We start from the raw sequence: 13,087 nt of genomic DNA on the forward strand, positions 1-13,087 counted from the left end.
GTTCTCCATGTCCACAAATGTTAAACTGTTTACCGTCCTTGGTTGCATCTTAATCTGGTATCCCTACTAACCTTCGATAGTATTGCCTGACCATGCCCTGTTTGTAGATCCTCCCACTCCAGCTGACTTCACAATCAAGACACACGACAAAGAAAACAACATCCATGCCCACGGCCTGCACTATATAGGTATACCTATATAGGTAGGCCTATATAGTTACCTGCTAAGAGGACCTATCTCTCTCTTGAGATAGCACTAAAGAGTCTCTAACATAATTTTATAATCCATTTAATTTCCCAACATTCTTAATAAGAATACAGAGTGAAATCAGATACATAATTGTATCATCTACCCCCAACAACTACTATACTCGGTGTGTATGTGACTTAATGGTCTGAAACATTTGATAGTAAAATTCAGACATGAAACTTTATCCCTGGATATTTCAACATGTAACTCCCAAGAATAAGGGAATTTTTCTTATAATTTCCATTCATAACAAAACAAAATAAGGTTAAAAAAATAATATACTATCCAATTCACATGTTTTCTGTTAAAATATGACTACCGTTAACTCGAACTATACCTCATATACCATTTTTTTTTTTTAAAGACAATGTCTTATAAAGCTAGGGCTGCGAATGAGGTAGCCATTTTGTTAAAATTCACTTTGAACAGCTGATCCTCCCGCCTTCACCTCCCAAATTCTAGAATTATAGACATACAACTCCATGACCCCAATAGACATTGCTTGAGATGTATGCTAGCCTAGTGCTCTCAGACTCTACCCCCACTTCTTTTAATGACAAAACAATTTTTAGAAGCAAACAATTGTCAAATAGAACATTCCCACATTCTCATGGATACCAGTGTCTGCTCCTGGATCTTTAACGGGATAGTCAACAAAATAATTGAAGAAATCTTTCCCAATCTGAAGAAGGACATGCCACTGAAAGTACTAGAAATAGTACACCAAACAGACCGGACCTAAAAAAAAGTTCCCTAGCTACTTAATTCTCAAAACAACTAACATACAGAATAAAGAAAAAATATTATTTACTGTAAACAACGGATTGAGAAAGGTGAGGATCTGTATTGTGTTTGATTGCTGCAGGGTTTTCTGTGTAGCTCTGGCTTGGCTTGTCTCCCAAATACTGCACTTAAAGGCTTGTGTCACCACTCCCAACGAGGATCTCTAGTTCTAGTGATTTAGGTTAGTGTTTAGTGCTGCTAAATTACATCAGGACGAAAATCAACAAAAGTTACATTCGATTGTCTTAGTGACATGTGTAGAGTTGCTCTACATGCCCAGTATACTGTCCTAAAGATTTATTCTAGCAGGGCGTTGATGACACACGCCACTAATCACAGCAGTGGGGAGGAAGAATCAGGAAGATCAGAGTTCAAGGACAGCATGGTCTAAAAAGTTCCAGGACAGGATCAAAGAGAGACTGTATCTAAATTAGAAAACTTATTTTAGAACTGCCATGGGATGAGAAAGTAAGGGTTAGCATTATAGATTTTATAAAGGATGGAGAATGGTGTTACTAAAGAAAAAAACATTTTAAAAAATAAGAAAATGTTATAGCTAAAAGGTTAAGCATTTTTGACTCCTTTGTTAATAAAGAAGTGCAGTAGTGCCTACTGTGAAGGATTTAATGCATAGCACTGAGATTAAGATTAAAACTTTATGGAACTAACTAACAAAGATGAAAACACTGAAAACTTATCTCCAAAACGTAACAATTATGTTTACCAGCCCTTTACATAGAATCGTGGATGTGGCTCTGAAAAGAGCCTTTGTATTTCTTCACAACTTTACAATCGACAGACATAAATTATGCTCTCTCTCCACGAATGCGGCGGGCAAGCTGGATGTCCTTGGGCATGATGGTGACTCGCTTGGCGTGGATAGCGCATAGGTTGGTGTCCTCAAACAGACCAACCAGGTAGGCCTCGCTGGCCTCCTGCAGAGCCATGACGGCAGAGCTCTGGAAGCGCAGGTCGGTCTTAAAGTCCTGTGCGATTTCGCGCACCAGCCGCTGGAACGGCAGCTTGCGGATCAGCAGCTCGGTGGATTTCTGGTAGCGCCGGATCTCGCGCAGCGCCACGGTGCCGGGCCGGTAGCGGTGGGGCTTCTTCACGCCGCCGGTGGCCGGGGCGCTCTTGCGAGCAGCCTTGGTGGCCAGCTGTTTGCGCGGAGCCTTGCCGCCGGTGGACTTGCGAGCTGTCTGCTTCGTACGAGCCATACCTGCAGTTGACAAAAGCGAGACAGAAGCTTGTGGGTTCCAATTTATAACAGCAAGGTCTTCCTGATTGGTGGGAATCTTCAAACGCCGCGCCATGACTGATGTATGCGGAAGTAATAGGTCATTGGATAACAGACCTCAATTTCAAAATACGTAGCCTCTGGTTCTTTGTTCTTTGTTATTCCCTTAGATACATTGTTGATTCTTTGTTCCCTGTTATTTTCTTAGATACATTGTTGCCACTAAGTAGCTAAATTGTTAATTTTGCTTACTAACAAATTGGAGACTATTGAGATTTTGACGACCCGTGAGTAATTCTGGTTGAACTTATTAGCCAAGCTGGGTTTTGTACTATGCTTTATATTGTATTTGCAGGAAGGAAAGGAGGCATGGTCCTCTCAGAACCAAATATTGCCTAACAGACATGCACCAACACACTCAATTTTGTTCATCTTTTAAGGAATTCACCAGTTTTATGATTACCATAGCCTCAAAAGCTAATTAAGAATGCATCGTCAAAAAAATCTAATTTCCAGAAACTTTGTCGGAGGTTCATTAAAATTGCACTATTGTTGCAAAATGGAAGTTTCTTTGTTTCTTGAGAAGAAAAAACACCTGCCTACTTAAAACGGAATTTCCAATAATTAGGAATTCTAGAAGCATTAGAGGAATAATTTTTGATATCTCCCCTCGGGGGTCTTCATAGACTTCGAAACAGGAACCAAACTATGTGAAGCTAGAATTTCTATCCAGCTTTTTGCCTAGGGGACAGAATTCATGGATACTACTGGCAAAATCATTTTCTTTAACATTTAAAAAGAAAAAGACTTTGCCTTTACTGTGATGTCAACGAGGTTTTCTACAAGCTTTGTTTAATTTGGGTATAAAGCGTCTGTTGTTACCCTTAGCCAATCAGAAACAAAAGAGGTTCATACTTCATTTGCATAGACAGCCTGGGACAATAGTCCTCTTGTCTTTCCAAGCGTACGTCACTCTAATCGCTAGATAAAATGCTTGCTTTGATTGGACAGTTAGTGAATGACGTTTGCAGACGCTCCAGGAAAGACTGACACAGACAGCAGAGACAGCAGAAAACGTTGTCAGAACTCTTTCTCTGATGTTTTTCTAATCTTTCTCTTTAGTTATTATGCCTGAACCCGCGAAGTCTGCTCCTGCCCCAAAGAAGGGCTCCAAGAAAGCCGTGACTAAGGCGCAGAAGAAGGACGGCAAGAAGCGCAAGCGCAGCCGCAAGGAGAGCTACTCGGTGTACGTGTACAAGGTGCTGAAGCAGGTGCACCCCGACACGGGCATCTCCTCCAAGGCCATGGGCATCATGAACTCGTTCGTCAACGACATCTTCGAGCGCATCGCGGGCGAGGCTTCCCGCCTGGCGCATTACAACAAGCGCTCGACCATCACGTCCCGGGAGATCCAGACGGCCGTGCGCCTGCTGCTGCCCGGGGAGCTGGCCAAGCACGCCGTGTCCGAGGGCACCAAGGCCGTCACTAAGTACACCAGCTCCAAGTGAGTGCGATGGCCTCACTCTTAACTCAAAGGCTCTTTTCATAGCCATCATGTCTTCATTTAAGAGTTGTAATGTTATGTTCTTTAAACAAAGCAATGAAATAGCATAGGTTCTTGGCTGTTTTTTCAGCTTCCATACAGCAAAGTTTTCCTTCAGAGTCACTGGTTTAGACTTAAAAGCAAACCTTCAAAACTAAAACATGGTTGTGAACATAACAAGCCCAGTGACCACGTGGATGGCTTCTATGAAGTTTCAGCACCTCAAATAATGAAAAGCACGGAGGAGGGTTGGGCACATAGGTGTACACACTCTTTTTAGTCCCAGCATTTTGCAGAGGTGGGCTGGCTGACAGCAAGGTATTTCAATCGCAGACCATTCTGTGACATTGCTACTTCCAGGCTAGCCTAGAATGCCTAAGTCAATACCTTGGGTGAATACATTGCGGGGGAGGGGAGCGCCTAAGGATTTCTTGGTGGGTAAAATTGGAGAAACTGAATTGGTAAACAGATACCACACATAAAGTCTGGGGGGGGGGGGGAAAGTTGCAGTTACAAGCCATAAAAGCCAGGCTTACCCGAAAGAAATATTTGCACGCTTGTAACTAATTCCGTGACAAGGGACAGAGCCTTAGTACATTTGGCAAAGATAGTGTGGTATTTTAAAACCTATCGAAATGGGAAGAAATTACAGCTTTTTTCTGTAAAGGTGGGTGGCTCTAAGAAGAGCCTTTAAAACGTGGTTCAGACAGAATGCCTTATGCCCTCTCTCCACGGATGCGGCGGGCAAGCTGGATGTCCTTGGGCATGATGGTGACTCGCTTGGCGTGGATAGCGCATAGGTTGGTGTCCTCAAACAAACCAACCAGGTAGGCCTCGCAGGCCTCCTGCAGAGCCATGACGGCAGAGCTCTGGAAGCGCAGGTCGGTCTTGAAGTCCTGTGCGATTTCGCGCACCAGCCGCTGGAACGGCAGCTTGCGGATCAGCAGCTCGGTGGATTTCTGGTAGCGCCGGATCTCGCGCAGCGCCACGGTGCCGGGCCGGTAGCGGTGGGGCTTCTTCACGCCGCCGGTGGCCGGGGCGCTCTTGCGAGCAGCCTTGGTGGCCAGTTGTTTGCGCGGGGCCTTGCCGCCGGTGGACTTGCGAGCCGTCTGCTTGGTACGAGCCATAACAGCAATGGAACTATGAAATCCAACAAGTTTGCTCAAGGGACGCCTTTATGTAGGTTTGAGGCGTGGACGCGCAAACACACGTACCAGCTTGGATTCCCCGCCTCCCCCCAGAGACACAGCCTGATAGGGTTATGCACTTTACAAAACTCCCGCGCAATAGTACTATTGGCTGAAGATTTCAGGCGTTGATTGGTTAACTCATGCATACTGATGGGATGAATTGCTATGCAAGACATTTCTTTTAGCCTGGCATACCAGAGCTTTTTTGAATTTATGACTCCATGCTTGACTTATGTACAACCTCTTGCAAAACTAGAGTACAAAAGATTCCGAGTGTAAAATGTCATGACACTCTAGATATCAAAAATCATTATGGAGAACATATTCTTCACCCTGCCTGGGTTTTATTTTTCCCTTCTAGTCCCCGGAATGCGGTGTTCTAGCACCATGCATAAGGGTTCCTGGAGAGTTTGTGATGGGATATCTATCACCAGTAAACAGTGTAGCAAGGAAGTAATGTGAACAACACATGTCAACTAGCCTCTGAATTCTGCCTTGTCACTTTGGGTAAAGCTTTAAACTAACAAATACCATAATACCCTATGGGTGGGTATTAACGTTTGCCATGCTGGCCGTTGTTCAGCCACCTTCTTTTCCTATTTTTTAAGACGCTAAATTGGATAAAGCACTAAATGAGCGAAAATATGTGACGTATACTAGCATGTATATATATATATATACATATATATATACATATATATATATATATGGCTTGTCTTTCACACGAGACACTTAAAAACCAAAATCAATCCCTCCAGTGAGTTATGAGATCTTCTCTTTGTCCTCTTAATTTGATTAACAGAATCAATCTATTCTGCCTGGAGTCAATTCATAAGTATATGCACACCTTATTTGTTCTTACTACCTTGCCTTATTTTCAAATTCCAAAGTCTCTTAAAATAATTCCTTCCCTAAAATTCTTAAGAATTGCAGCTCACGGTACTTTTACTCATGTATGCACACATCAGACTAAAACTGCAGATTTTGCAACTGATGCGGGTAAAGTCACAATTTCATTGAGGAAGTTAGAACAATTTTGGGACTTGATTGTTAAAACACTCGACATTTTTAGTTCCTAGTCCTAGAATCTAACCAAACAGATTTGACTGTGACTCCCCTGTAGCATGCAGCACTTTACGGAAATGAGTGGGTGGCTCTGAAAAGAGCCTTTGTTTTTATAGTGAAGGCAGAGTAGCCTTATTTCCCCTTGGCCTTGTGGTGGCTCTCGGTCTTCTTGGGCAGCAGCACGGCCTGGATGTTGGGCAGGACGCCGCCCTGCGCGATCGTCACGCGGCCAAGCAGCTTGTTAAGCTCCTCGTCGTTACGGATGGCCAGCTGCAGGTGGCGCGGTATGATGCGCGTCTTCTTGTTGTCGCGGGCAGCGTTGCCGGCCAGCTCCAGGATTTCGGCAGTCAGGTACTCCAGCACGGCCGCAAGGTACACCGGGGCGCCAGCGCCTACCCGCTCCGAGTAATTACCCTTGCGGAGGAGGCGGTGAACGCGGCCCACGGGGAACTGCAGGCCGGCACGGGAGGATCGGGTCTTGGCCTTGGCGCGAGCCTTGCCACCCTGCTTGCCACGTCCAGACATATTGTGAAAGTATCTGAGACACAGCTAAGGGTAGACTAAAAGGATCACAGAAGCGAATTTATAAGCATCTTCTGGCGCGAAAACAGAGGGAGTTCATTGGCTATACGTACTGCTTCACCTAAACCAATGGTAACGTGGATTTGAAATATTCTTGCTTTGATTGGACAGTTACTGCATGACGTTTGCAGACTCTCTAGCGAGGACAGCCACAGCTTTGTTTAAAAGCAGAGAGCGCACAAGACCTTAAAGCCTCTCTGTCTTGTTCTTTTGCATTTTGTTTGTGCCTTTGTCTATCATGCCTGAACCCGCGAAGTCTGCTCCTGCCCCAAAGAAGGGCTCCAAGAAAGCCGTGACTAAGGCGCAGAAGAAGGACGGCAAGAAGCGCAAGCGCAGCCGCAAGGAGAGCTACTCGGTGTACGTGTACAAGGTGCTGAAGCAGGTGCACCCCGACACGGGCATCTCCTCCAAGGCCATGGGTATCATGAATTCGTTTGTCAACGACATCTTCGAACGCATCGCGGGCGAGGCTTCCCGCCTGGCGCATTACAACAAGCGCTCGACCATCACGTCCCGGGAGATCCAGACTGCCGTGCGCCTGCTGCTGCCCGGGGAGCTGGCCAAGCACGCCGTGTCCGAAGGCACCAAGGCCGTCACTAAGTACACCAGCTCCAAGTGAGTCGCTGACATCACTCTTGACCCAAAGGCTCTTTTCAGAGCCACTCATTTATTCGTTAAAAGGAACTGTAATTCCAGATGTGTGTTCTATGAGTGCATTTTGTTGGTGTAAGCAGAATGCAGTGTTTGGCTAGAACATGCTTTTCATTTGGTCACTAGTGGCTTATTCAAGTTTAAATCCATTCTTGCAGTTTCTATCCATACCTTGCACTTTAAACAAACATCTGGTATATTTATATTGTATTAAGCTTCCTAAAGCGGTGGTTACTTTCATGTGCAATCAGGTAATTGTTTTCATATAAACTAAAATTAATCACAAGTCTCCTTGTGTACATGAGCCACCATTGCCTGGCCTTATTTTTTTTTTTTTTTTTTTCCCGGTCTATGGTTTTGTTTGAGACAATCTCACTATAGCTCTCCTGGATTTCACTGTAGATCAGGCTGGCCTCTTCTACCTCTCGATTGCTGGGTTTTTGAAGATGTATGCCGACATGCCCAGCCCCCAAATTTGAAATCTAAATAAAGGAGAACTGAGGCAGTCCATCTGAAGTCAGTATTTCTTATTACTTTCGTGATTTATCAGCAAGTGCCTACTAAATAAATTAATATGAATATTAAGTGGCACAATAACGTAGAGACTTGTAATCAAAATTTACCAGTTTTCAATCTTGTTACCTAACTTTAAGGACTCTTTAGAAACAATTTATTCAGAAATACTCAAACATTTAATACATTCCTCTAGACAAAGTAAGAGTTGTAAATGCTTAAAATTGTGTACTGAAGCAATTAAACCTCCTTGGAGTATTTCCTAACCCTAAATAGGAGATACATAATTGCTGTGTGGTATTCCTGAAATTAATAAAAGCAGTTGAGACTGGACAGTGAGTGCACCAAGGTAGTGGTCTATTGTGCTTCAAGCCTTGGATCTCACAGAGGAGACCTCTAACCTGTGGCTTTAATGAGGCTGTGGCCTAGCAGCTTTGCTAAACTTTGGTGGCAAAGTTCTTCAACTTGCCCTATAAAGGATGCTTTTCTAATAGTACAACTCTCTCTAGTGTTATTGGGACATCCAAGATCCTTTGTCCCTAAATATTGTCACCCCTCAACCGCCATCTCAAGCAATGTAAAGCCTTTACAGGACTCTTCCACAAACTCACTAGAGCTAACAAGAATTAATTAGGGAAAGACTAAACAAAAGGAGAAACTTGCTAGGAATAATGTCTCACCTGAACAGACTGAGGAAGATGTTAATGAATATACAAAGCACTGCTGATTTTAGCTTCAACACTCAAGCGGGTTATTTTACTTTTTATTATATGCATGTGTCCCTCAACAGAAGATTCCTCCTGGAACTGGAGATGCATGTGGTTGTTATGAGCCAGCCAACACAGGTAGAAGGCACTGATCCTCCGTGTCAGAGCCTGCTCCCAGTCAGTTGGGATACCTGAGACAGGGTACAAAGACAACAAGACAGAGTTGGTGTGAACTGTACATTCGGTGCCAAACAGCACACTGAACAACCCTGAGTTTAATTTAGAACCTGCTTATATACAGACTAGAAGCAAAGGGCAGAACAATGAGCAGCAGAGTCAGTAAGTCAGCCCTCTGCTCTGCCCTTCAATTAAAGGAGCAGACAGGCTTGCTTTCTATCTCATGAGTGGGGCTAGCAGCAATCAGCTTCATTATTTAAAATATGTTCTTTCCCATGGGCTTAATAAGAACATTATCACGGCTCTCAAGGAACATAAAATAAGCAAGCTTGAGTATAAATGATTTATAAGTCAGAATAGACTCCAGATGGAAACTGAGACACTTAGGGGATCCCACATCTCTGCAAGAGCAGTATACGCTCTTCATTACCACTGACATATCTCTAGCCCCAACCTTCAATACTTTTTATATTGACATTTTTTCCACTTTTGAAAAAAAAAAAATCAAAGCTAGAAATATACACGTGTAAGGGTAGGCCTTAAACCTGCAAAACCGTACATAGGAAAGTGGTTACTTTTCATAACCTTGGCCACTGACCAAACCAATGTCCTCCACAAACTAAGTCGTTGTACTAGCCTTACTAGTTTCCTTATCACTGTTTTTTCCATCTATATTCATTGTATTAAAATATAAATTACATATTGCCTGTTCTCAGCTCAAACCCCAGCCACCTCCCCCACCTCAATGAGAGTAAAACCCAAAGTAGTTCCAATATCCCACAAAAGCACCCAAGAACCACTCACCACTCACTTGCATGTGGGCTGCAGACTGACTGCTGCCCAGGCTTTCCTAGATGATGTAGCAAGAAGCCTCCTTCACTTCCACATTGTCATCCCCCCCCCCACCCCCAGGTCATCACCTTATTACTAAAGCTTTCTATAACCATGTCACCTAAATAAGTATTACCTCCTGCTGACACTAACCATGCCTTTTCCTGCTTCAGTAATGAGCATTACACTTAGCACTGAACTACTTGATTTGTCTACATTCCCACACTCAATGGACACAAAGTCAAGGAATACTTAAGAATATTTTGTCCTGGGCTAGAGAAAATGCTCAGATGTTGAGAGCACTGGCTGCTCTTGCAGAGGACTGAGGATCCATTCCCAACACCACATGGTGATTCACAACTGTCTTGAACCTCAGTGTCCCAGAGAGATCTGAAACCTTCTGGCCTCCTTGTGCCCATGGTGCACAAACATACATTTAAATTATTCATACCTATAATCCCCAGAGCACAGAACAGTGGCTGACTCCTAGTGTGCTCAAATTTAAAAAAAAAAAAAAAAGCCTCGAATACTTTTCTTCTTCCTCAAACACGTTTGTTTGTTTTTCATTTACCCACAGAAACCTTTGAGAGCTGGGCCGTGGTGGCACAGGCCTTTTATCCCAGCACTCAGGATTAAAGGCAAAGGCAGGCGGTAGAGGTAGGCTGATCTCTGAACTCGAGGCCAGTCTAGTCTAGTGATTCCCGGGACAACCAGGGTTACACAAAGAAACTGACCCAAAAAAGAAAAACCAAAAATATAATAACTAATAAAAATTAAACTGAGAAACAAAGAGACAGCCAGAAGGTTCAGCGAGTAAAATAACGATTGCTACAGAAGCCAAAGCCTGTTAAACTGAGTTGCATCATGAGGGGCGGGGGAGTGTTAAAAATCAAATTCCATTGTTGTGTTTATTTCAGGGGTTACAAGTTACTTCCTGGCACCTTTCCTGTTGTTTTAAAACAAGGTGTCAGGACAAATTGTTCGGTGTACAGTACTCTCAAATCTTAGCACTCCAAGCTAAAAGCAGATTCCTGAAGTTACAAACATGGGCAACATTGAAAATAGCAATGTGCTTATAGCCCCTTAGGTTGTTTATTCATAAGTCCAAAGTTGAGATGTTTGCATAAACAGTATGAAACCACCCAGTTTCATATTGTATCTAATGCCCAACTTTAAAATCCTTCCTGTAAACTAACACCAACCCTCCACCTTAGATGTGCCAAAAGCAGCCAAAAGCCGCCTCCTGCAGACTCCGAGCATAAAACTAGAGCCATCTACAAACAGGACGCTTAATACCAGGTAATGCGCATTACCGTTTCTGTGTATGTACACTTCTTGAGCCTTCAAGGTAGCAAACCTTATAAAAAAGGGTTAACATATAGATGTAGGTCGCATTACAAGGTTTTTTTTTTTTTAAACACTGGTAAAACGAGAGTTGAGGAAAGGGGATAAAGAAATGGCAGCCCTCTTACTGAAAAACGTGGGCGGCCCTGAAAAGGGCCTTTGGGTTTTCTTGCAAGCCGGGACACCAAGAACTCAGCCGCCGAAGCCGTAGAGCGTGCGGCCCTGGCGCTTGAGCGCGTAGACCACGTCCATGGCAGTGACGGTCTTGCGCTTGGCGTGCTCCGTGTAGGTGACCGCGTCGCGGATCACGTTCTCCAGGAACACCTTCAGCACCCCGCGGGTCTCCTCGTAGATGAGGCCGGAGATGCGCTTGACTCCGCCACGGCGAGCCAGGCGGCGGATGGCGGGCTTGGTGATGCCCTGGATGTTGTCGCGGAGGACCTTGCGGTGGCGCTTGGCGCCTCCCTTACCAAGGCCTTTGCCTCCTTTGCCGCGACCAGACATGGCTAAGCAGTACGATGACTACACCTCAATAGCGGGAGAGGTGCAAGCACTTCCCTTATATGCAGAGTGTTCGGACCTAATTGAAGACTGAAAGCTCGAGAGCATCCGCCCCGCCCCTACTAGGGCCCTGGCTGGTGACGTCACCAACGCTTGTGGCTCCTGTGCTGGGTCCTTTGTCCCAAAATAGGATTTCCCGGCCATTTTAAGTAGTTCAGACTAAAGAATCTCTTTAATGATTCACATTCGCCACTTGCTACGTATTAGGGCGACAGCAGACTTTTGGTCATTCAGACTATCAGAACTGCTGATACGGGTTGCGTGTGAGTCCACTTCCCATAGTTTTATCCTGCAGTTAATGACCAATCACTGGAGAGAACATAGCACCATTCCCTCCACGATCTCGACCTCAAGACAAACCTGACCCCAAGGTCTTGCTTCCCGCAGGTAAATGCGTGGCTGGTCACTAAGACTGTTACTACGTGCCGTGCTGAGGACCGTGTCTGTATTGTCTTGTTTCTCCATTATCTAAAATTCGTGATTCTCGTTTAGTTACCTGTCTTTCTCATCGTCGACTCACTATTATGTTAATGTTTGCTGCTATAGTCCGAATCTTGCTTTCTCTTTGGTTAGGGAGCGATATTATTCCCAACAAGTAGCTTCCTTTGGGTAGACAAAGTTACAAAATGACTTCCTACCATGTATAAAATGGACATAGGACAGCAACTACAATCCACGTTAAGAATATTATTAGCTCTACTGGTCTTGTCGAGCAGAGTGGCGCAGCGGAAGCGTGCTGGGCCCATAACCCAGAGGTCGATGGATCGAAACCATCCTCTGCTATCCAAGTTTTACTATTTTTCCACTCCGAGTACTTTAGGTTCTTTTCACAATAGTCAAATGACACCTGCGAAAATAAACCGGAATTTTTTTCACAGACGCTCAAGTGGTAACTAATGTGTTTTCTTAATAACAAACCAGATTTATTCTGATTGTTTTGCCTTATAACGCCTAAAATCGCTAATCAAAAGCATATATACAAGGGGGAGAACAGTTCAATTTCTTTCATTACATAGTTTATAAGACCTTACTTGCCAATATTCTTTGCGATTACTACAGTGTTAATCTTGACACCAATGGGTAGTGTTTTGAGAAGTGTGGAGTTAGGGAAGTGTGTCGGGGGTGGGGGTCTTTTATTTGAAGTCTGACTGAGAAAACCATATCTGCTGCCAGCCCTGTGTCTTTAATCACCTCCTTCCTGACAAGTCCTTTGCGAAGCTATAGCTATTTTCTACGCTTATTTCCCAAGCTATGAATTCACTGTCTCATATTTCTCTCCCAGGAAGGATTCCTGCCTAAATTTTTTATGTCCGATGCCGTCATGGCCTCTCTTTCATTACACTGTGAGTGATGGGGATTTTTATTTCTTCTCAGTGGGGGATAACGGTCAAAATCAGCCCTTGAGAATAATTGACAAAGCCACCAAGCACCTAGTAGCCTTTTTTTCTTGCAACAGACATTAAAAATAATAATTTAAAAAAAAAAAAAAGAAGAGGACTACTTAGGCGATATTGACATACATCTTTAATCCCAGCACTCAGGAGGCACAGGCAGGTGGATGTCTGAGTTCCCAGGCCAGCCCCATTTACAGAGCCGGTACACAGAGAAACGCTGTCTCAAAGTCTTGTACTAGCTCAGTGTACACTCTTAAAGA

General features: G+C 44.1%; 5 protein-coding genes and 1 non-coding gene across 6 annotated transcripts; 3 read left to right on the forward strand and 3 right to left on the reverse strand.

The window, feature by feature from the left end:
- Positions 1-1,831: 1,831 nt before the first annotated feature.
- Positions 1,832-4,939, reverse strand: LOC127229485 (histone H3-like). The gene is made up of 2 exons (XM_051194593.1): positions 4,676-4,939; positions 1,832-2,042 (listed from the first exon to the last, which is right to left on the reverse strand). Exons 1-2 carry the CDS (start codon positions 4,937-4,939, stop codon positions 1,839-1,841), a joined length of 468 nt encoding a protein of 155 aa, XP_051050550.1. The 3' UTR covers positions 1,832-1,838.
- LOC127229473 (histone H2B type 1-C/E/F/G/I) lies at positions 3,397-3,792 on the forward strand. Its single transcript, XM_051194581.1, has one exon. It carries the CDS (start codon positions 3,397-3,399, stop codon positions 3,775-3,777), a length of 381 nt encoding a protein of 126 aa, XP_051050538.1. The 3' UTR covers positions 3,778-3,792.
- Positions 4,940-6,191: 1,252 nt separating the features above from the next.
- Positions 6,192-6,592, reverse strand: LOC127229469 (histone H2A type 1-B). Its single transcript, XM_051194575.1, has one exon. The coding sequence runs from the start codon at positions 6,590-6,592 to the stop codon at positions 6,200-6,202; it is 393 nt and encodes a 130-aa protein (XP_051050532.1). The 3' UTR covers positions 6,192-6,199.
- Positions 6,593-6,887: 295 nt separating this feature from the next.
- On the forward strand, positions 6,888-7,268 carry LOC127229476 (histone H2B type 1-C/E/F/G/I). The gene has a single exon (XM_051194584.1). It carries the CDS (start codon positions 6,888-6,890, stop codon positions 7,266-7,268), a length of 381 nt encoding a protein of 126 aa, XP_051050541.1.
- A 1,316-nt stretch (positions 7,269-8,584) lies between these two features.
- On the reverse strand, positions 8,585-11,376 carry LOC127229494 (histone H4). The gene is made up of 2 exons (XM_051194601.1): positions 11,001-11,376; positions 8,585-8,711 (listed from the first exon to the last, which is right to left on the reverse strand). Exon 1 carries the CDS (start codon positions 11,374-11,376, stop codon positions 11,065-11,067), a length of 312 nt encoding a protein of 103 aa, XP_051050558.1. The 3' UTR covers positions 8,585-8,711; positions 11,001-11,064.
- A 768-nt stretch (positions 11,377-12,144) lies between these two features.
- Trnam-cau (transfer RNA methionine (anticodon CAU)) lies at positions 12,145-12,216 on the forward strand. The gene has a single exon. It is a non-coding gene; the product is annotated as a tRNA-Met (tRNA).
- Positions 12,217-13,087: the final 871 nt, after the last annotated feature.

This window comes from Phodopus roborovskii, unplaced genomic scaffold, assembly GCF_943737965.1.
Source record: "Phodopus roborovskii unplaced genomic scaffold, PHOROB, whole genome shotgun sequence".
NCBI classification, from domain to species: Eukaryota; Metazoa; Chordata; class Mammalia; order Rodentia; family Cricetidae; genus Phodopus; species Phodopus roborovskii.

What these genes read in the sequence shown, in the direction of transcription:
- LOC127229494 (XM_051194601.1), bottom strand. Translation starts at nt 11,376, where the DNA reads ATGTCTGGTCGCGGCAAAGGAGGCAAAGGCCTTGGTAAGGGAGGCGCC.
- LOC127229473 (XM_051194581.1), top strand. Translation starts at nt 3,397, where the DNA reads ATGCCTGAACCCGCGAAGTCTGCTCCTGCCCCAAAGAAGGGCTCCAAG.
- LOC127229485 (XM_051194593.1), bottom strand. Translation starts at nt 4,939, where the DNA reads ATGGCTCGTACCAAGCAGACGGCTCGCAAGTCCACCGGCGGCAAGGCC. An exon ending in ACCTGCGCTTCCAGAGCTCT is followed by an intron (nt 2,043 to 4,675) that starts GCCGTCATGGCT and finishes CTGCCGTTCCAG; the next exon opens with CGGCTGGTGCGCGAAATCGC.
- LOC127229469 (XM_051194575.1), bottom strand. Translation starts at nt 6,592, where the DNA reads ATGTCTGGACGTGGCAAGCAGGGTGGCAAGGCTCGCGCCAAGGCCAAG.
- LOC127229476 (XM_051194584.1), top strand. Translation starts at nt 6,888, where the DNA reads ATGCCTGAACCCGCGAAGTCTGCTCCTGCCCCAAAGAAGGGCTCCAAG.